The sequence below is a fragment of the Gracilinanus agilis genome, chromosome 4 (genome assembly GCF_016433145.1).
Source record: "Gracilinanus agilis isolate LMUSP501 chromosome 4, AgileGrace, whole genome shotgun sequence".
Lineage (NCBI taxonomy): Eukaryota > Metazoa > Chordata > Mammalia > Didelphimorphia > Didelphidae > Gracilinanus > Gracilinanus agilis.
Window position 1 is genome coordinate 204625973 of NC_058133.1, and position 23818 is coordinate 204649790.

General features: G+C 37.2%; 1 protein-coding gene across 1 annotated transcript in view; it reads right to left on the reverse strand.

Annotated features, from left to right (window-relative positions):
* The window catches only part of MARCHF10 (membrane associated ring-CH-type finger 10), a 236968-nt gene that overhangs the window by 6664 nt on the left and 206486 nt on the right, over positions 1-23818 (reverse strand). Inside the window, exon 8 of the mRNA XM_044675133.1 lies at positions 8343-8477. Within this exon, the coding sequence (XP_044531068.1) occupies positions 8343-8477 (135 nt within the window). The remainder of the gene's footprint in view (positions 1-8342; positions 8478-23818) is intronic.

A 23818-nucleotide genomic window follows, 5' to 3' on the forward strand; every position in this document is an offset into this window, starting at 1 on the left:
ACCCTCTTAATCTTCTAATCCCTATGATATCAAATCCTTGATGGCTAAAGAATAACTTTCCCACTCCTAAACTGTCTGTTCTCTCAATCTCGTCCACCTTGACCTTATTCCCAAACCCCACAATATCCCAAATCTGTCTGCTCCTTCCAATTGACCCCCTAGAATATCTGTTCCATAATTAATAGACTTTCTTCCATTTCACACCAATTCCTCCCTTGTGCCTTCCATTTTTGGGGGCCTCACTGAGACCTCATCCTCTCTATTACACTGCATCCATAGTCATATTTTTCTCCAATGTGTCCTTTCACTCATTACTACATACATGAACAAAAAAACATTCTCACTGATCAAAATAGGGGCTCCCCATTGCTACTTCCAGAGTCTTCTTTTAATATCATCATTTAGCAATCTCATTTCCTTTGGGGTTCATGCAATCCAAATTTATCACAATAATTATTTGGTAGTTTGATTGGTATGGCACTGAATTAGTAAATTAAGCTTCAAACATGTAAGCTGTATTTTAAAAATTGGTAACATAGGCAAGAATGAAGAGTTGAGGATGACACCTAGGTTGTTTCTACCAGATGATTCACAGTCTGTTAGCCATTACTTATGCCTCCAGGAGATTTTGCCTTTTTTGTCAATGAGATCAGTGCCTAGGCCACAGTCTTCCTCTCCATCTTAAGTCCTGCCCTCATTCTAGGTCACTTTAACATATATGCTGATGTCCCTTCAAATACCATAAATTCTGAGTTCCTCAAACTGCAAACTCTTGTGACCTCTTCCCTCAATTCCACCTCAGCTATAGACAAGGACAATCATACCCAAGATTTTGTGTCACCCATAAGTATTTCACTTCCATATTCAAGAACTCATATATTCTTTCATCTTCCCATCTTTTCCTATACTTCATTCATCTTAAACTAACTCTTATCCTCCTATTAATCTCCAAATTCTCCATCCCCTTATAACATACCAATCTATCATTCCTTTTCTCTGGTTACATGTTCTTCCCTTCCCTATTTTTGTTGAGAGTACTATCACATGCTTCAGATTCACAAGTAGGTATCATCCTCAATTCTTCACTCTTGCCTATGTTACCAATTTTTAAATTTCTTCTTTGTGACTTCTATATATATCTGCATCTCTCTACTCACACAGTCACAATTCCTCATCACCTCTCCTCTAGACTACTATAATAATTTTCTCATTGAACTCCCTGCCTCAAGTCTCTCACAGGTCTGTCTGTGTTACTATTTTATTCAATAAAGATCAATAACCTCTCTATTATCTCTTTTTATAAAAACAAATATTGTCTCCTATGTTTTACAATCCTTTACAATCTTTTACAATCCACTCTACCTTTTCAGATTTATTATAGATTACTCACAATATACTAGTCTATGATCCTGCCAAATTAGTCATTTTGCTGCTTCCTACACTCAACATCTCCCTTCTCTGTCCTTGCCTTTATTCATGTTGCCCTCAGCCCGGAATGCAGTCCTTTGTAACTGCCACCTTTTAGGATCCTTGGTTTCTTTCAAAATGCAGTTTATATATGAGAAACCTTCCCAGTAAGATCAGGGAGAAGCAAGGACACCCATCATTGTTTAATATTGTATTAGAAATGCTAGCTTTAGCAATAAGGACAGAAAAAGAAATTGAAGTAATTACAGTAGGCAATGAAGAAACTAAACTATCACTTTTTGCAGATAATATGGTGGTATACTTGGAGAATCCTGGAGAATCAACTAAAAAGTATTTGAAATAATTAATAACTTTAGTAAAGTTTCAGGGTATAAAACAAATCCACACAAATCACCAGCATTTCTATGATATTATCAACAAAGTTCAGCAGAGGAGATAAAAGGAAAAATCCCATTTAAAATAACCTTAGACAATGTAGAATACCTGGGAATATACTTGACAAGATACACACAGGAATTATATGAACAGAATTATAAAATTACTTTTCATACAGATAAAGTCAGATCTAAACAATTGAAAAAATATTAATTGCTCATGGATAGGCTGAGATAATATAATAAGAATGACCATTCTACCTAAATTAATTTACTTATTCAGTGCCATGCCACTTAAACTGCTAAATAATTATTTTATAGAATTAGAAAAAATAATAAAATTCATTTAGAAGAACAAAAGGTCAAGAATATCAAGGGAATTAATGGTAAAAAGACATGAAGGAAGGTGGCCTAGCAGATCTCAAAATGTATTAAAAAGCAGAAATCATCAAAATAGTCTGATACTGGCTAAGAAATAGAAGGGTAGATCAATGGAATAGTTTAAATATATAATGTACAAGGGTAAATGACCTTAGCAACTTAATGTTTGATAAATCCAAAGGTCCCAGCTTTTGGAATAAGAACTCACTCTTTAACAAAAACTGGTGGGAAAACTGAAAAATAGTATGGCAGAAACTACATATAGACCAATATCTCACACCCTATATCTAGATAAGGTCAAAATGGGTATATAATTTAGCTATAAAGAATAATACCATAACTAAATTAGGGGAATATAGAATAGTTTATCTGGCAGATCTATGAAGAAGGGAAGAATTTATGTCCAAACAAGAGACTGAGAGCATTATAAGATGAAAAATGAATAATTTTGATTATACTGAATTAAAAAGGCTTTGTACAAACAAAACTAATGCAACCAAGATGAGAAGGAAACCACAAACTAAGAAAATATTTTATAACAAATTCTTCTGATAAAGATCTAATTCTCAAATCTATAGAGAACCAAATAAAATTTATTTATTATTATTATTATTATTAAAACCCTTACCTTCTGTCTTAGAATCAATATTGTATATTGATTCTAAGGCAGAAGAGTGGTAAGGGCTAGGCAATGGGGGCTAAGTGACTTGCCCAGGATCATATAGAAGTGTCTGAGATCGGATTTGAATCCAGGACTTCCCATCTCTGGGGTTGGCTCTCAATCCACTGAGCTACCCAGCACCTCCCAAATCAAATTTATAAGAAATAAGCCACTCCCCAATTGACAAATGATCAAAGGACATGAACAAGCAATTTTCAGATGAAGAAATCAAAGCTATCAATAATCATATGAAAAATTATTCTAAATCACTTTTGATTAGAGAAATGCAAATTAAAACAACTCTGAGGTACCACCTCACACTTATCAGATTGGCCAATATGACAGTGATAAATATTGGAGGGAATGTGGCAAAATTGGGGCACTAATGCATTGTTGGTGGAGTTGTAAACCAATCCAACCATTCTAGAGGGCAATTTGGAACTCTGCCCAAAGGACCAAAAAAAAAAAACCACCCTTTGATCCTGTAATACCACTACTAGGGATCTGTATCCCAAAGATCATAAAAAAGGGGAAAGGACCTACTTGTACAGGAATATTTATAGCAGCTCTTTTTATGCTGATAAAGAATTAGAAATTATGGGGATGTCTATCAATTGAGTAACGATCGAACAAATTGTGGTATATGTGGTGATGGAATACTAATGTATTTATAAGAAATGATAAGCAAGATGATTTCAGAAAAAAGTTGCAACGATCTACATGAACGGATGCAGAGAGAAATAAGGAGAACTTGGAGAACATTGTAGACAGTAAGAGCAAATATTGTACAAAGCTCAATTGTCAAAACTTCACTACTCTCAGCAATATAATGATCTGCAAAAATTCTGAAGGTCTTTGACAGAAAATGCTATCTGCCTGCAGAGAAAGAACTGTTGGAAGGGTGTGGATCAAAACATATTATCTTTTATATCAGTGTATTTATGGCTTTATTTTGAGGTTTTGGCTTTGTATGAGTGTGTTCTACAATAATGACCAATTTGGAAGTGTGTTTTTCATGATAAAAATGCATGGCTGGCCCAGATCAAATTGCTTACTATCTCTGAGTAGGGGAAGGAAGAGAGGGAGGGAGGGAAAGAGGGAGATTGGGATCTTATAATTTTGGAAAACATATGATGAAAATTATTATTAAATGTAATTATATGTAAATAAAATATCTTTGGCTTTAAAAAAAGACAGTTTGCTGTGTAAAGCCTTTATTGATCTCTTCAGCTGCCAAGTGTCTTCCCCTCTGAGCTTATCTTGTGTGTACTTGGATTGTAACGTACATATTCTTATCTGTGTACATGAATGTAAGCTTCCTGAGGACAGGGTCTGTTTTTATTGTTTTGTTTTTTTCTATGTGACCTGGCTGGAAATTAATAAATGCTGGAAAACAAGGTGGAACCTCAACTGGAATGATATCTCTAGTTTCTGGTGGATGAGGAGGAATAAAAGGGGATTTTCACTGTCCTTAATGCCTCTTTGGCCTTTCTGTTAAACTGTGAAAATACTTTTCTAGGAAAAAATACAGAGAACCAATTCAAACCATAATGTGACATGACAAAAAACAATTTGAGTTCTTGTTTCCATTTGCCTGTCTTGTGAAGAGGTGGTTGGCCATTTGCAGACTTTGCTCAGGGACTTTCTAAATGAATTTCAAGCAGGAATGGAAAAAGAGAATTGTAGAATTCTCTCTCCCTTAAGATTCCTCAGAGACAGATGCCAGTGAGTCAAGGCCTTATAGTGAGTTCCTTTAGTTTGAACAGTTTGTTAATGTTTTCCCCATGTTTGCTTTCCAGTCCCTATGGCTAATGTTGCTTCTATGAGCACTCTGATGATTAAGCCAACTGTAATCTGTATCAACCCAAAGTCTTTGAAGTGCAACAGGCAACAATAAAACATTGCTTTTAAAAGATGGGGAATTATGAAAATGAGGTTGCAGAAAGACTAGCAAAGGATTTAGCACTCTTTGTCACAAAGAAAATGAAGGATAAGAATAAATGAGAGAAAGAAAAAGGATCCTGGGGTTGATACATTGAAATAAACTCAAAACCTTTTCTTTAGTGGGAGCTGTAGTTATCTGAGGGAAAAACTTTTTCCTAAAAACACAGAACAAGAGGAAAGGTGTGGCGATAGGGAGGTGTAAGAGTCTAATGTTTCAAATAAGAGAGCTGCTGAAGAATCTGGAGAATCCAGCTATCACCAGGTGCTGATAGAATTGAAAATACATTTCCTTCTAATCAGTTATATTGTCCTAGACCTGCAAGAGATGATGCTACCTCCTGGAAGGCTTAAATCATCAGGGTGAAAATAAAAGAGAAGCAAAAGAAAGCAAACTGAAGGAAATACACGTGGTTTTTGGGGTGCTGTAGGTCATCGTTGACAAATGTATCTCTCCTAACATCCCCTCCTCTCCACTCACACAGCCACAACTTTACCTCAGGCTCCCACTCTCTCACCTTGACTACACTAATAGCCTCCTTATTGGCCTCCCTGCCTCAAGTCTTTTCCTCCCCCAATCCATTCTGCACTCAACTGCCAAGATAATTTTTCTAAAAGCTCTCAGTGTGATTGTGACACTCCTCAGCTCAAGGAGCTCCAGTGACTCCCTATTACCTCCAGGATCCAATAAACCCATTTGGCATTAAAAACTCTTTATAGTTTGGGCCCTTCCTATCTTTCTAGCTTTCTTATACCCCCTTCTCTTCCATGTACTTGATGACCCAGTTATACTGGCCCAGTGGAAGTTTCTCAATAACAATAAAAAATAACTATGATAACAATAATAATAGCTAACATTTATATAGCACTTATTAAATGCCAAGAGCATGGCTAAGTGCTTTATGGTTCTTCTCTGATCATCACAACATTCCTGGGAGGTATGTGTTACTATTATCTCCATTTTACAGGTGAAGAAATTGAAGCATCTAGAGAGGAGCCTAGTCGGGAAGTGTGTGCGAGAGCTCTGTACACAATGGCCCCATCGAACTGCCGCAAAACATGACACTACATCTCCTGCCCTCATGCCTTTGTTTTGAAATCCTGACATCGTTTAAGAATCCATACCAAGTATCAGTTCTAAGACAAAAGAGCAGTAAGGGCTAGGCAATGGGGGTTAAGTGACTTGTCCAGGGTCACACAGCTAGGATGTGTCTGAGGCCATATTTGAACCCAGGACCTCCTGTCTCTGGGCCTGGCTCTCAATTCACTGAGTCACCCAGCTGCCCCACCCCTCCTCATGCCTTTGTGCCAGCAGTCCCCAGGCCTAAAATGTCATGCCCCTCAGTTCTGCTTTTTCGTTTTCTCTGCTTCCTTTAGGACTCAGCTTAAATCTGACCTTCTGTGGCAGGCCTCTCCCCAGTGGCCAAAGCCTTCCCTTTCAGACTGCCTCCTATCTGCTCTGTATATATCCTGTGTATACTTGTTACTTGCAGGTTTTCTTCTCCATTGGAATGTAAGAGCTTCCTGAGGGCAAAGATGAGATTTTTTGCTTCTTTAGTATCCTCTGCACTTAGCAGGATACCTGCTTACTGATGGATCCAATGATCCTCAAAATGCCCCTCAAAATGAAAGCCACAGGATGCCCAATCCCCATGCTAGATCTCTTTCTAATATATGACCACCTGAAGCCAGTGCTGGTTGACTTTCCCCTCAGACTCAGGGAAACAGGATTCTGGGAATCTGAAAATTTGGTATATCCTTTTTTTTTTTAATTTAAATTCTTATCTTCCATCTTAGAATCAATACTGTGCATTGGTTCCAAGGTAGAGGAGTGGTAAGGGCTAGGCAATGGGGGTTAAATGACTTGGCCAAAGTCACACAGCTAGAAAGTGTCTGGGGTCACATGTGAACTCAGGACCTCCTGACAGCAGGCCTGGCTCTTAAGCTATTGAGCCCCCCTGGCTGCTCCCAACTTTGTAAATCCTTAAATGATGCTATTCTATGTACAGCTCCAAAAAAAGGGTATTATCTTTGTTTAAGGACAAACTTAAATTAGTCATTCACTTTCCTAGAGTGACACCACTGTGTTTTATGAAGTTTTAAGTGACACGTAAGAACCTTATGTCCCTCCAAGATTTCTGGCAAACGTTGGACAACATCCCGATATTGGATACTATTCTAGAGAATGATTTCATAGAATTTTAAAGTTGAGGATCAGCTAAGTGGCTCAATGGAGAGAACCAAGCTTAGAGATGGGGGGGGGGTCCTGGGTTCAAATATACCTCAGATACTTCCTAGCTGTGTGACCCTAGGCAAGTCACTTAACCCCCATTGCTTAGCCCTTACTGCTCTTCTGCCTTGGACCTGATACTTACTATTGATTCTAAAACATAAGGTAAGAGTTTAAAAAATAAAAGAATTTTAGAGTTGGAAAGGAACTCAGAGGCTATCTAGTTATCTACAGCGCTGCCAATAGTAAGTTGGATCCTAGTTTCACACTAAGATTATTCATTCTGTTTCTTAATGCCAGCTTTTCTTTGGCCAATAATATTTTTTTTCTCTAAAGAGAAATAGCAGCTACATGAATAACTTGGCAATTCCACTTAGGTTTGTCTCCTTCCACGTGGTGGCAGTATGAAATAAAGGAAAGATCATGAGATTGCGTACCTCAAGACCTGTCAATCAGTTAATCAACAAGCATTTATTATGTGCCAGACCCCTCACTAAGCAACAGACCCGCCTGCCCTGCATTCTACCAACTCTGTTTTTGACCTTGGGCAAGTCACTTGCCTTATTTGGTCCTTCGTTTTTGCCTCTGGAAAGTGAAGGAAATGGACTATATGACCTTCAAGGTCCCTTTCTGTTTTAACATAATATGATGTCATATGCCTGTATGTGTAGATATACACATGTACACATACTTCGTAGGTACATTGCATCTCAAAGCAAAAGTTATAGAGTTTCCTCCTTCCCCACTACTAGATTACAAGATACAAATATCTCCAATGGCAAATAGTTTCCTCTTTTTCCAGGTCATTTTCTGTTTGTGAAACTTTAGATAACATGGTAACATAGATGACAATCCTAGCATCTTGCTCACGTCATTTGCTTGGCATATGCTTTAAATGGGAGCTTGCCTTTAAGTTATTAGTGCTACCCATGACCATTAATTACTAGGTATTTGACATGCATTAATGCATTTACTACTGGCTTTTCAACTGGAGTGTACATTGCCAGGAGCAGCTAAGTGGCACAGTGGATAGAATGCTGGATCTATAGTTACAAAGACTCTTCTTTCTGGGTTCAATTCTGGCCTCAGCTACTTCCTAGCTGTGTGACCCTGGACAAGTTGCTATCACCTGTTGGTCTCAGTTTCCTCATTTGTAAGTGAGCGGGAAAAGAAATGGTAAACCACTCTAGTGTCCTTGGCAAGAAAACTCCACATGGGGTCGTGAAGACTTGGTCATGATTGAAACAACCAAACAACAACAGGCAGGTTGCCAAAATATGGGAACAATCTCTGAAACAATTACACAAATAACGATGCCGTGTTATACCTCACTGGGCTTTCTACTTACCCTTTCTCTTGCAGCTCGGTTATAGTTTAGTCTCATGAGTTCAGCAAACCTCTGTTCATAAAGGTGAAGCAGAAGGACTAGGTACAGACCTGAATTCATCAGCTCATTTTGTGCCTAAAAACAGAATGGAGAATCATTAAATTGATCTTAAGCATCAATCAATCAGCAAACATTTATTAAGCATTTACTATGTGCCAAGCACTGGGCTAAGCACTGAGGACACAAAGAGAGCCAAAGGACAATCCCTGCCCTCAAGGAGCTCACAGACACAGACAACAAACAAACAAATATATAAAAAGCAAATTATATCCAGAGTAAATAGGAAATAATTAACAGAGGGAAGGCACAGGAATTAAGAAAGGTTGAGGAAGGCTTCTTGGAGGAGGTAGGATTTTATTTAGGACTAAAAGGAAGCCAGGGAGGTCAGTAGTCAGAGCAGAGGAGTTCCAGGTAAGGGAGACGGCCAGAGATAATGCTCAGAGCTGACAGATGGAGTGTCTTGTTTGCGAAACTGTCATTCAGGAAGCCAGTGTCATCTGTGAGAGAGAGAGGAGTAAGAAGGCTAGAAAGGCAGGAGAGGGTTAGGCTATAATGGGCTTTCAATGCCAAACAAAGCATTTTGTATTTGATCCTGGAGGCAATAGGAACCACTGGAGTTTGCTCAGTGGGGCTGGGTGGTGGTTACATGATTAAACTTGTCCTTCAGAAAAATCACTTTAGGGGATGAATGGAGAATGGATTGGAGTGGGGCTACAATTATATCTTTCCCTTTCAAATATATTTGGTCTAAAGGTTCAGAAAGAAAGCTACTTTCCTATTTGTACTTAAGGGGAACATTAGTCCTCAGCTTCTTTCTCATCTTAGCTCTTTCCCGCCAAATGCTAGTCATATGAAAGACTACATTAATAGTCAATATTAAAACAAAACAGCAATTAGAAATGAGAGGAATTCTGCAGATTAGAACATACCAGGAAATATACAAGAGTGATGAGTTCTTCTGCTAAGAGCAAGATAAAATATCAGCTCATACATACCAAGAGAAAAGCCCTGGTCTTATCCAAGGGGAAGCTCCCTCTCAACAAAGTCTCAATGGAGACAAACTGAAAGTCAGGCACGTGGTTTTGATTTTTGTTTTTGTTTTTAATGTTTTATTTTCCCAGTTACACATAATAATTTTAACACACATTTTCTGAAACTATAAGATCCAAGTTGTCCCCCTATCCCATCCTAGAGATGGTAAGCAATTTGATCTGGGTTGTACATGTATGATCATGCAAAACATATTTCTGTATTGGTCCTAGTTGTGAGAGAATACTCATATAAAACCCAAACCCCCCAATAAAAACACAAATAAACTAGAGTGAAAAGTAGTATGCTTTGATCTGAGTTCTGACTCCAACAGTTCTTTCTCTGGGGGTGGATAGCATTCTTTGTCTTAAGTTCAGGCTCATATGAAGAGACAGTTTCTCTTGTGGTACTGCAGTTTCCAACATCTTTCTTTCTCTCTCCCTTATAAAGGGTCCTCGGTCCCTCAAGAGTTTCTCTTCCAAGAAGATCTGACACCAGATCTATCCCTTACACAGATACACAGCATTGGCTCAGCTTTCTCTCACCCGATTAGGAGTCCTGTCTCCTGTATGCCAGCACCTTGCAAAATGCCTCAGGTTTGGTCAGGAGACCAGTGACAAAGGTAATTTTCTAGGGGATAGAGGAGCACATGGCACAGCAGTTGAGGGGGATCCAGAAGAGTCCTCACACAGAAGGCTCTTGAGCTGTCTGGAAGGACGATAAGGATTCTAAGAGGCCAGGTGAGGATAGAGTGATTTCAAGAATGGAGGACAGCCAGCTAAGGAATGGAAATGGGAGCTGGAATGCCATGTGTGAGTAAGGTGAAAAAGGTCACTCCAGTTTTACTGCAGAGTAGATGAAGGAAATGCTGTGTAACAAAGCTGGAAAAGGTAATCTGGGGCTAAATTGTGAAGATCCCTGAATGCCAAACAGAATTTATATTTGATTCTGATGGCAATAAGGAGAGATCAGAGTTCACTGAATAGTGGAATGCTTTAGGAAAATCACTTTGGGGAAGCTAGGTAACACAGTGAATATAGAACACCAGGCCTGGTAATGGAAGGACCTGGGATTAAATCTGGCCTCAGACATTTCCTAGCTGTGTGACCCTGAGCAAATCATTTAACCCCTACTGCCTAGGCCTTGCTGCTCTCCTGCCTTGGAACCAATACTTAGTATGACTTCTAAGACAGAACATAAGGGTTTTAAAAAAGAAAAGAAAATCATTTCAGCATCTATGTGGAAGATGGAGTAGTGTGCAGAAAGATGGAGGAAATTTCCTTTCCATTAGTTCATAGTCATCATAATTTCTTGTAAGAAGCACCATACTTTTTCCAGAATACCTGTTGATTAAATGTCATCCACTCTGATCATTCTTCTGCTCTATATCCTCCAAGCACTTAAGGATTCATTTGATATTATAGTATCCTGTTATGTGAGAGGTTGCTTTGTAATATTCCTTCCTTCCTTCTTTCCTTCCTTCTTTCCTTCCTCCCTGAGTCTCTCTAAGCCACTTAGCTGCCCCCATGTAATTTTCTAATGTTAATGCATGCTAGATAAGCTTCTTGCAGGCAGAGACTGTTATTTCTTTTTTATGCCTTTCTTTCTTTCCAATGAATCATGGCACAGAGGTAACCAAGTCCTTTCAAAATGTGAGGGTTGTGAGTATAGGTCTAGTGACAGAAGATTTCTATTATTTGAGGCTGGTGTTTTGAAGAGGCTTATCATTGAGAGGCTGGCTGACAGGTGACGAATTTCCAGCAACAGGTAACTCATGAAAACAACATGGAGAAATTCTGATTTCAGTGAGAGAGGGAGAATTTGAAATCACAGACCTTTTGAAGTCATGAAATATTTGGATAATTAGACAGAGTTCATGAAGGTTGATTACCCCCCAGATAAGAGCCCTAACACCACCACCCCCAGAGCCCTTCGATGGATTTCTCTCTTCTTTCACTCCCTATACTATCACTAGCTACTTAACAAGGGCAATAGCAATGGATTTCTTGCTCTCCTTTAGGTGTAGTCTGTTTGGCCTGATCCCATTCATCACTGTCTAGACCAATGATTCCCAAAGTGGGTGCTACCATCCTTTGGTGGGTGCTACAGCGATCCAGGGGGGCGGTGATGGCTACAGATGCATTTATCTTTCCTATTAATTGCTATTAAAATTTTAAAAAATTAATTTCCAGGGGGCTAAGTAATATTTTTTCTGTAAAGGGGACAGTAGGCCAAAAAAGTTTGGGAACCACTGCTCTAGACTTAAACTTTTCCACATTCTAAGTTCCCAGGGTTCCATGGATAGGCAGGCCTACAGAAGTAACGTATGCCCAGGCAATTGGAATTCCCAAGAAAGGACATGATGTTTTTTCTCTGGAGACCTACATATACATTTTAACTCTGTGCGTTCCTTTGAGTTCTCAGGGATGCTTTGGTAATTAGAGGCTGGCCTCCCTTGAGAATAGTGTGAGCAGAGCAGCCCTCTCAAGAGAGGAAATAAGGATACCCTTTGGCTCTCATAATTGGAATGTACAAATTACCAAAGTCATTCTATAAGAACTCTTGGGAAGAGTCAGCACTTCGAATCTATTGGCTCATTTATAGGGCAAAGTGAATATGCATTCCTAGTCTAGGAGATATGGTACTGTTTTGCCTTGATGTTTCCATTACATATAAGTGAGTTCACAGAGGATGCACAAAGATTACACAAAAGATCCTCAAATTTAGCCTGTTATCCACTTTTTTCTCATCTGTGGTGCGGGCCAACAGAACCCTGGTCATCTCTTTCGCAGTCCTTCCCCCCGCCCCCTTTCCCTTTTTCTTCCTCTTGCCATTAGGTTGGAGAGCCAGGCCAAGCGTAGGTCTGCTCCACATCCAGAATAAATAACTATTCCAGGACAAAATTATGTTTGAAATATTGGGGTGGATTCATGAGAGATCACTTTTCTTCTCCCTCAGAGTCAGCAGTAAGCCTAAAATGGTGCCTGGGGAGCTGGCCCATCAAAGTCCAGACCCCTGGAGGAGCTGAAGTGTCTCCAAAGCATTTGCCTTGTGAGCAAAATGTGACCCTGCCATGGGATTGCAGACTACATCAGTCTTCATGGTACCAAATTTCACACAACATTTTAGGAGATGCTAATGAATTTCCCTCTACTTATTACTCTTTTATGCCCTTTTAAGTGGAGATTAAAATCCTCTGACCAGAATGAGCTTTGAAAAAATACATCTTTGCCTAAAGGGAAGAGGCAGGGGGGTTGGACTTACGTTGTTTTATCTTTTTCCAGATAACCAAGCCTTGTTGCATGCTTCTTCCCCCCCACACTTTAGCTATGACTTCCTGCTGTAGGCTGCCAGTGGCTTTCTTTCTAGACAATCTCTTCATGAGCAAACCTTTATGCTCATATACACTTTAAAGCATAATGGCAAATCAATCAGCTAGAAAATAACTTGGTAGTATCAGGTTTGTCAAAACATTCAGAAAAATCATTTACTTTTATGACTCAATAAGGCCTGGAGGCATGCAGATGGGAAAATATCCAGTAATGTTTTCTGCAGATAGTTTGAAAAAGTCACTTCTAGAAGATTGTGTCTGTTCTCCCTTCTGTGGGAGGGAATCTGTCACACAGCACTATAAATCTGATTTGCCGAATTCTTTTATGGGAGCCCTTCATGTGTATTATGTATGAGTCTGCAAAGCCCTATTATTCTTGACAAAGGGGCTCTGTGGACCAATCAGAATATTAATTTGATATTTAACTCTGAGTCATCCCTTCCACCAAGTTCCAAATGGGGGGTGGGAGATGTTATCTAAAAAAGTTTCAAAGTACTTGTTTAGCAATTGTAAAATTAGTTAGGCTGATTTTCTAGTTATTTGGGAAAGAGCATTTCTAAAATCTGCTCCTAGTCATCAGCGTCTCCATGCTGTTCTGACTCTATCCTTTCTGCCTCTTTGCTCTTTCTGTGGAGGCAGATTAAGAGGTTAGAAAGGAGAGGAGTTGGAGATTGGAGGTTAAAATCTATTGGGAACACAGTCTTTCTTAGAAAAGGTAATTTTAGCTTTTCTCTGCTTTTATCCTGTAAATACATTTCATATATATTAAGGCATACATAGAGCTGTCCTGCTTACTTCCAGCTAGTCACATTGACTAGCTCAGCACTTGGGGTCTTTGGGCAGGAGAGGTTTCTACCTGGCCACATGCAGCTTTGTGTGCTTATGGATTCAGGTGCTCGAGAGATGACAAAATGGTCCTTTAATTGATGTCTGAGAAGCACTATTGGCTGAGAGGATCCTTAAAAGTAAGGAGTCTTTGAGGTCTCATTTCTCAAATATATAAAGAACTAAGTCAAGTTTATAAGAATTCAAGTCACTCTCCAATTGATAAATGGTCAAAGGATACGAATAGGCAGTTTTCAGATGAAGAAATCAAAGCTATCAATAATCATATGAAAAATATTCTAAATCTCTCTTCATTAGAGAAATGCAAATTAAAATAACTCTGAGGTACCACCTCGCATCTATCAGATTGACCAATATGGCAGTAAAGGAAAATGATGTTGGAGGGGATGTTGCAAAATTGGGACACTAATGCATTGCTGGTATAGTTGTGAACTGATTCAACCATTTGGGAGAGCAATTTGGAATTATGCCCAAAGGGTTATCAAAGAATGCATACCCTTTGATTCAGTAATACCGCTACTAGGTTTGTATCCCAAAGAGATAAAAAAATGGGAAAGGATCTGTTTGTACAAAAATATTTATAGCTGTGTTCTTTGTGGTGGCAAAAATTGGAAAATGAGGGAATGCCCTTCGTTTGGGGAATGGCTGAACAAATTGTGGTATATGATGATGATAGAACACTATTGTGTTGTAAGGAATAATGAAGAGAATGATTTCAGAAAGAGCTGGAAAGACCTTCATGAACTGATGCAGAGTGAAACAAGCAGAATCAGCAGCTCTTTATACACAGTAACTGCAATATTAAGGAACCATCAAAAGTGATAGACTTTTCTAACAGCAACACAATGATCCAGACGATTCTGTAGATTTATGGAAAAGAATGCTATCTAGCTCCAGGGTAAGAACTATTGGAGCAGAAATGCAGATGAAAATATGATTTATCACTTGTTTATTTGTATATATGTCTTGGGATTTTGGTGCTATAAGATTATTTACTTACAAAAATTAATATGGAAATAAAAAAAGTAAGGGGCCTCTGGTCTTCCTCTTTCAGTCAACCAGCATATCAACTGCTTCTGTAGGGCAGCTACAGGTGAACTCACTCTTACTGCTGTTCCTGTCTTATATTTCTTTGCCTGATAATAGGTGAAAGAACATCAGTTTTGAGATGGAACTGGCCAGGCTAGAGGTGATTTTGTGAAAAGTTTGAAAGGCTGAGAGAGATTGAGTCTACAGTGCTGGCTGTAATTGAGGAGGGATACCAGACAATTGCTACAAATGGCTTGAAAAAGATGATCACCATTAAGAGGAACCCTAAGCCTTGGTGTGCCTTGCCATGAGACACTGAAATGGAGGGAATTGTTTGGACAGTACAGATCCAAGGTGAAATATAACAATAGCTATTCAGTAATTTTAATAAGGGTATCATAATATGTTTAAGCCTCAACCTTTTGGCTGAGTAGTATTCTTGTTGCTCATTTAGCTTGTTGTTTGTTTGTTTTTTTGTCTTAGCTTGTTAGCAAATTTTTGCATTAATTGGAGCTTGTGAAAATTTTTTATGTGAAGCATTTCTTTTGGGTGGAAGAAATAAATAATCATCTCACACGTGATTCATGTTATACACTAAATACCTTTCTATTCCTTGATTTGGGGATAAACTAGATATAAGCACAAAACTAAGCTTTCAATAATTTCTCCCCTAGATGCTGGGCTACCTGTGTGTGTGTGTGTGTGTGTGTGTGTGTGTGTGTGTGTGTGTGTGTAATATGTGTAAAGAGAAAAGGAACGTAACCCATTTTCATTAAAGTTTAGACTCCCCCAGGGTTGAAATCTATCACCACACATACAGGCACCCAGATCAGAGGGACCTCTTAGAGACAGAGGGTTCAGAGCCCCAGCTTTCCTCTTCCCAGCAGTATTTATTAACTGCTACATATCTTTGTCAACAAATTTACTTGAATTTCTCATATCACCACGTCACAAGCCTACCAGCCCAAACTCTGAATACTGTCCATCAGAAACAGTTTGACAACTTGGCTGGATATTGCTGCTGACTCAGCAGTTATGTTTGGCAGAAATTTTTCCAGGTTTGGTGAAGTTTATGTGAGGGGAAGCATCAAAAGGATTTATACTTTGCTGGGGCAGACAAAAATTTAACTGCAGACTCACAGTAATAACAACCAGGGACATTCTACTGCCCTCACCCCTTTTTTTAAACTGTGGATAACTGTGGTTAGCAAATGTTCCATCACAGTGGGCAGGAGACATGAAAATGTACATTGCAAATATTTTAAAGTAAAAAGACTCATACTTAGGAGCCAGGGGAGTTGGGGCCAGCTCTGTTATTAAGAAGTCATGTGACTTCGGGGAAGGGAAGACATTGAAAAAAATTGAGGCCATCCCTCCAAAGCCTCCTCTTTTTCCCCAATTCTTTACTTCCAATCACCTCAGCATCATGCTCTCATTTCGGAGCATGACATGACCTTTCTCTTTGGCAAACTTCCTCTTTGATTATTCCCTTCTGTCCCTAATTTTTAACTTACTTCTTATTCAATGACTTCTTCCAACCTTAAAAACACTTCACTTGACCCTGCCATATCAAGATATATCTTTTCTCCTTTTTACAAACTCCTAGAAAAAGCCGTCTATGTTTATTGCCTTGAATTTCTCACCTCTCATTCACTTCTTGGCATCTCAAAACCTGGCTTCTGCCCTGGAAGTTGACTAAAATGGCTTTCTCCAAGGTCACCAATGATATCTTTATTTCTAAATCAATTGGCTTCATCCTTCTTGAACTCAGTCTTCATCCATCTTGAATTCTCTACCCAGTTTGACATTGCTGACTACTTCCTTCTGGATATTCTTCTCAGTCACTCTTCCTATCTGTTGGACCAAGCCTCCTTTGCAGGATCATCATCATTTCATACCCTGTGTGCTTGAGCATACCACAGAGTTTTGTCTAGGCTCTCTCTTCTTTCTCTTGGTGATTTCATGGACTGCCATGGATTCAACTAGAATCTTGAGGTATAAGACCCCCAAATCTATATATATCCAGTCTTCGTTTTTCTCCTAGCACACAGCCTCATTCTTCAAATGCCTGCCAAACATCTCCATTTTGATGGACCATAGGCATCTCAACCTAACATGAAGAAACTATGGCATATATAATAAACCTTGGTTTTGCTTCCTAAAAAAAAAAATAGAAGAAACTATAGGGAAATACGTTCCTAAGAGGAAGAATGATGACTCTACTTAGGACAATGGAAACCACCTGTTCAGTTTGCATTACTTGTTCGTAGAGTCTTCTAATCACAACTTATTGTATCCTACCTACTCCCACAACAATATCATAACTTTATACTTCTCTTTACAGCATCTCCATTCATCTTTTAGTTATTCCCAATTTATTATCTTTTCAACCCAGTCTTAAGACTATAAATTGGCCAGCTATACTAAACTTGGTTGGAGAATGCAATATGAGATCTTCTTGCCTGTTCATAGTCCGGTTCTCCACTTGTGTATATAATCAATAAAAATGTCTTGGCTAAGCTGAGGAAATACAGAGTACTGAATTAATTCTTTGACAAATCTGGTGCTGACTCAGATGCAGGATTGCTTTTGGTCTTGGTAAACCTAGTGGGAGTTCTTCCTTCAATGACACTCTTCAGTTCCATACCCCAAGTACCTTTAGAAATCCGAGTAAAAGTTTGGCAATTGTTGGACTCTTGCTTATGCTGACTGAATTTGAGGGAATTAAAAAGGACAATTATGTTGCATTTACAAAATATTCTTTGGAAAGGGATACTGACAGGTGAATGTTTCATTTTCCCCATTCTTCTCCCCACCAAGCTACTCAATATAAACAGTTTAGCAATCTTGGTAGCTATACTATCTGAAAATCCCTTGGCTATGAAGGACATTTCTCTAATATTTCCCTAACTGTGGAGTATATTTCTGTCTAATATTTCCTGGGTTTGGAGGAGATTTCTCTTGCCCTAATACTTCTTTGGCTATTGGGGAGATTTTTGATTCTAATAACCTAGTTATGGGGGAGACTTGCTTTTTGGTAATTTCTTCTGAATTTTCTTTTAATTTCTTCTGATCTTTCTTTCTTTCTTTCTTTCTTTCTTTCTTTCTTTCTTTCTTTCTTTCTTTCTTTCTTTCTTTCTTTCTTTCCTTTCCTTTCCTTTCCTTTCCTTCCTTCTTTCCTCTTTCCTTCCTTCTTTCCTTCTCTCTCTCTCTCTTCCTTTTCACTGGTATCTATAGTTCTATCTCTTTGTAAGTTTGTTTATTTATTTGTCACATTTAATGATTCTTTGTTTTGCTTAATTACATTAATATTAATCATATAATTTTTATTATATTAACATTTTATATTAATTTCACTATTAATTAAATAATAATAATTATATATTTACATATAGTTATATATAATTTAAAATAAACATATTATAAATAAAACTTAAATATTAATTAAAATTTAAAAACCATATAAATTTATTATAGAATTATATATTGTTATAGAATTAATTATATTATATAATAAACATAAATATTAATGAAGTCAGTAAGTGCGGTCTATTTTGGGTGTGCATGCTATCTTCTATGACAGAGGCTCAATTTTGCTTATTATGTGAACTAAGTTCCAGAATTAAAAGAGTGTTTGTTTTTATTTTAGCCTGCTTAATCTTAAAACAGAAATTGTATTTAAACTGATTTGCAACTAGAAGCTGTCGCTAGCAGTTGAGTGACCATTAAATTAACTCTCTTCTCTAAATAGCTTCAGAAGAAGTTTCTTCAAATTAGTTGTTGGAGAATGGGGAAAAAAATCTGAAAAGTTAAATCTTTGTGGCAAAGAAAAAAAAGTCAAACAATTCTGGGAACTGATTAAATCTAAAATCTGAAGGAATTCCAGAAAAAGCTGACTATCTACTATAAAATAGTAAGAGGAATTTAGTTTCTATCTCTGTCAAGTACATATGTGATTAAACCTTAAATGGGAAGTTATAAAAATTAGGATCAGCTTATGAAGAAAATGAGAATTTCCCCCAATTTTGAATAGAGACCTTGTTTTTTCTGCATCTGCCTAATTAGGCAATAGAGAAAGATTTGTGTAAACTTATACAAAACTGAGTTTATTCTGAATTTCTTAATGAAGTATCTCTTGATTTACTATTGATTATTAAAAGCAAAAATTAAGAAACTACATATTTATATCCATTGTTATTCTTTCTCATGTAGATTGTGAGCTACAAAATCCCTCAAACCTGGTACTATCTTCATTTATTACTAAAAATTTATTCAATTTCTCAACTATATAGAGAACTGAGTCAAATTGATAAGAATACAAGTCATTCCCCAATCGATAAATGGTCAAAGGATATGAACAAGTAATTCTCAGATAAAGAAATTAAAACCATCTCTAGTCACATGAAAAAATGCTCCAAATCACTATTAGAGAAATGCAAATTAAAACAACTCTAAGGTACTCACTTCATACCTATCAGACTGGCTAATAGGAAAAAAAAAGGAAAATTATAAATGTTGGGCGGCATGTAGGAAAATTGGGATACTACTGTACTGCTGATGGAGTTGTGAAATGATAACAGCCATTCGAGATCAATTTGGAACCATACCCAAAGAGCTATACAATTGTGCATACCCTTTCACCCAACAATACCACTACTAGGTCTGTATCCCAAAGGGATCAAAGATAGGGGAAAAGTACCTATCTGTATAAAAAAAAATTATAGCAGCTCTTTTTGTGGTGGCAAGGAACTGGGAATCAAGGGGATGTCTATCAACTGGGGAATGGTTGAACAAGTTGTGGTATATGATTGTGATGGAATACTATTTTGCTATTAGAAATAATAAGCAGGACGGTTCTAGAAAGCCTAGGAACACTTATATGAACTGATGAGAAATGAAGTGAATAGAACCAAGAGAACATGATCTACTGTAAAAGCAATATTGTAATGATGATCAACTATCAAAGACTTGGCTACTCTGATCAAGATAATGATCCAGGATAATTACAAAGCACTTGTAATGAAAAATGCTACCAATCTTTAGAGAAAGAACTGATAAATAATGAAGATTGAAGCATATTTTCTTTTTCTTTTTTGTCTGTGTTTTTTTCTTTTGTAATATGAATAATGTAGAAATATACTTTGCATGACTTCATATGTATAACTGATATCAAGTTGCTTGCCTACTCAAGGAGGGTAGAAGAATGAGAGTGAAGAAGAGAATTTAGAACTCAAAACTTTAAAAAAATCAATGTTAAAATTTTTTACATGTAATTGTGAAATAGGCCAATTGGCAAAAGAGGCACAAAAATCCAAAGACAAGAAAAACTTCTAAAAAATCAGAATTGGCCACATGAAAAAATTATACAAAAATGCACTGAGAAGAAAAAAAATCTTGAAAGACAGAACTGACCCTTTGGGAAAAGAGTTACAAAAATTCCCCGAGAAAAAGAACTTTGTATGAAGTAGAATTGGCCAAATGGGAAAAGAGGTCCAGAAGCCTATTCAAGAAAATCATTCCTTAGGTCTTAATCAATGTAAATAAATACATGTAAAACCCAGTGAAATTGTGCATTGGCTAAGGGGGGTTAGGGGAGTTTGGGGGAGAGGGAAAGAACATGAAACATGTAACTATGAGAAAATATTCAAAAGAAAAATTAAAGAAAAAGAAAAAGAAAATAATTTCTTAACAATGAGAATTGGGCAAGTGGAAGCTAACGACTTCATGAGACATCAAGAAACAAGCAAAGGAGGTCAAAAGAATGAAAAAAATAGAAGAAAATGTGAAATATATCATGGAAAAAAACCAACTGACCTGGAAAATAAATCTAGGAGAAATAATTTAAGAATTATTGGACTATCTGAAAGCAATGATCAAAAAATGAGCTTAGACATCATCTTTCAAGAAATCATCAAGGATGACATTCTAGAACCAGAGGACAAAATAGAAATTGAAAGAATCTAGTGATCACCTCCTGAAAGAGATTCCCAAAAGGATAGCTTCCAGGAAAATTATAGCCAAATTCTAAAACTCCCAGGTCAAGGAGAAAATATTGCAAAAATCTAAAAAGAAACAATTCAAATATTGTGGAGTTATAGTCAGGGTAACATAAGATTTAGCAGCTTTTACATCAAAGGATCAGAGGGCCTGGAATGTAATATTCCAGAGAGCAAGGAGCTAATATTTCAAACAAAAATCACTTACCCAGCAAAACTGAGCATAATCCTTCAGGGGAAAAAATGGGGATTCAATGAAATAAGGACTTTCAAACATTCCTGCTGGAAAGACCATAACTGAATGGAGAATTTGACTCTCAAATATAAGACTTAGGAGAATCATAAAAAGGTAAACAGGAGGGGGAAACTGGATAGCTGAGGACTGAGAGCCAGGCCTAGAGACTCGGGACCTAGGTTCAAATCTGACCTCAGGCACTTCCCAGCTCTGTGACCCTGGGCAAGTCACTTAATCCCCATTGTTTAGCCTTACCACTTTTCTGCCTTGGAACCAATACACAGTATTGATTCCAAGATGGAAGGTAAGGGTTTTTAAAAAATTTTTTTAAAAGGTAAATAGGAAAGAGAATAAAAAACATTCAATGAGGTTAAATTGTATACATCTTCTACTTGGGGAGATGATGGGATGATATAAAAAATAAAATTGAATTAAGGCATGGGAAAGAGGAATGCTTTGGGAGGAGGGGAAGGTAAAAATTGAATAAGTTAAATTATTGCATAAAAAAGAGGCACGAAGGAGCATTCACAGTGGAGGGGAAGATGGGGAAGGTGGGAAGGAGAACATGAAACCTGAAAAGATTTACACAGACTCATTAGAATTGTCTCAATGAGGGAAGAACATAAACAATCAATTGGGTATAGAAAGCTATCTTACCCCATAGGAAAATAGGAGGGGAAAGGGTTAAGAGAAGGTAAGTAGGGCTGATAAAAAAGAGGGCAAATTGGGAAAGGCAAAAGTCAGAAACTAAGCTAAAAGGGTATGTAAATAGGATGAAAAGTAATACACAATAATCGTAATGGTACAAAAATTTTTATAAGTCTCTAATAAAGGTCTAATTTCTCAAATACATAGAGAAATGAGTTGAATATGTAAGAATATGGGTCATTCACCAATTGGTAAATGGTCAAAGATATGAACTGGCAGTTCTCAAAGTAATTAAAGTTCTCTACAGTCATACAAAAATGCTTTAAATCACTATTTGAGAAATGCACATTAAAACAACTCTGAAGTACCACCCCACACTTATCACATTGGTTATTATGATAGAAAAGGAAAATGACAAACTTGGAGCGTATATGGGAAAGCTGGGAAATGAATGCATTGTTGGGGGAGTTGTGAACTGATTCAATAATTCAGGAGACCAATTTGAACCTATGCCCACAGGGCTTTAAAACTGTCCATACCCTTTGACCTACTATTATCATTATTAGGTATGTATCCCAAAGAGGTAAAAACCAAAAAGGGGAAGGAGTACAAAAATACAAAAATATTTAAAGCAGCTCTTTTTAGGGAGGCAAAGATTTGGAAAGTGAGATTTCCATCAATTGGGGAATGGCTGAATAAATTATAGTATATAATTTTTTTTATTTTTTTATTTTTTTTTTTATTTTAAACCCTTAACTTCTGTGTATTGACTTATAGGTGGAAGAGTGGTAAGGGTAGGCAATGGGGGTCAAATGACTTGCCCAGGGTCACACAGCTGGGAAGTGTCTGAGGCCGGATTTGAACCTAGGACCTCCTGTCTCTAGGCCTGGCTCTCAATCCACTGAGCTACCCAGCTGCCCCCTATAGTATATAATTTTAATGGAATATTATTGTACTGGAAGAAATGACAAGCAGGAAGAGCTCAGAAAAACCTGGAAAGACTTACAAGAACTGAAGCAGAGTAAAATAAGCAAAATAATAACCAGAAAAATAATAACCAGAACAGTGACAGGAATACTTAATAATGAATATTATTGTGAATAACAACTCTTCTCAGCAATACAATGATCCAAAACTATCCTGAAGGGCTCACAATAAAAAAAATGCCATCTAAATAAGTCTGAATCTGGGGCAAGGCAAACTTTTTTCACTTTCTTATTTTTTTTTCTATTTCAGTTACCTTCCACAAAAGGATTAATATGAAAAAATGTTTTACATGATTGCACATGTAAAATCTATGTCAGATTGCTTACCATCTCAAGGGAATGAGGGAGTGGGGAGTGAAAAAGAGGGAGAGAATTTGAGACTCAATATTCTTTGAAAAATGTTGGAAACCTTTTTTTACATGTAATTAAGGAAAAAATAAAATTTAATACCTTGAAGAAGTAAAATTGATTTAAGCTAAAACCTTTTCTCCTAGAAGTTATTGTTAGTGAGAGAGGAGATATTTTTTGAAAATTGTTTTGTTTTTAATAGGATAAGTTTCAATTGCTCCCAGGAGCAATTCAGAATAAATGATTTGGTGGAATTCAATTGTTTGGCAAAATGAAGGAATTTTACATAAATCTAATTGTACTTATCTAAGGAGTTAGGTAAGGGAGAAAAATCTAGTAAGGCCAATACACAGAAAGCTGCTAAATTTAGGAGAGACAAAAAAAAATCGAGAAAAGGAAAACTAGGGCTAGCAATACAATTGAAATACAAGAAATTGGAAGCAGAAAATTTTAATGTTAAAAGTGACAAATAATATGCTAAAATGAAGTATGATTTTAGGAATACAATGAGAACTATAACAATTAATCACAAAGTCTATAACAAAGTCTGAATTGAAATATTTTTATAAGCTACAGAGAATGAGATAACTAATACAAAAAGATTCATTTAGATATTCCTGCTTATGGCAACCAGGACAGTAGAATATTTTTAAAAAGGTAAATCCCAATTTCTCGCTTAGATGGTCAAGTACTATTACATATATTCCAACAAATACATCTGAAGCATATATTAGAATCAGCAATAACCAAGAATATCAAATAGAAATAGTGGTAAATCTGTTCATCTGGTCCAGGATTACACAAGAAGTCAGCCTGAAGGCTGTGGGTATTCAGAAAAGTTACACCCATGACAGGGGTGACAGCTTTCCCTAAGTAAATTGCCTGAATATTGCGGTCACTCTGAGTTGTGATAGTCCAGGGGGATCTTGAAACCAATCTGAACCAGTATACTGGTCCCTATTCCATGC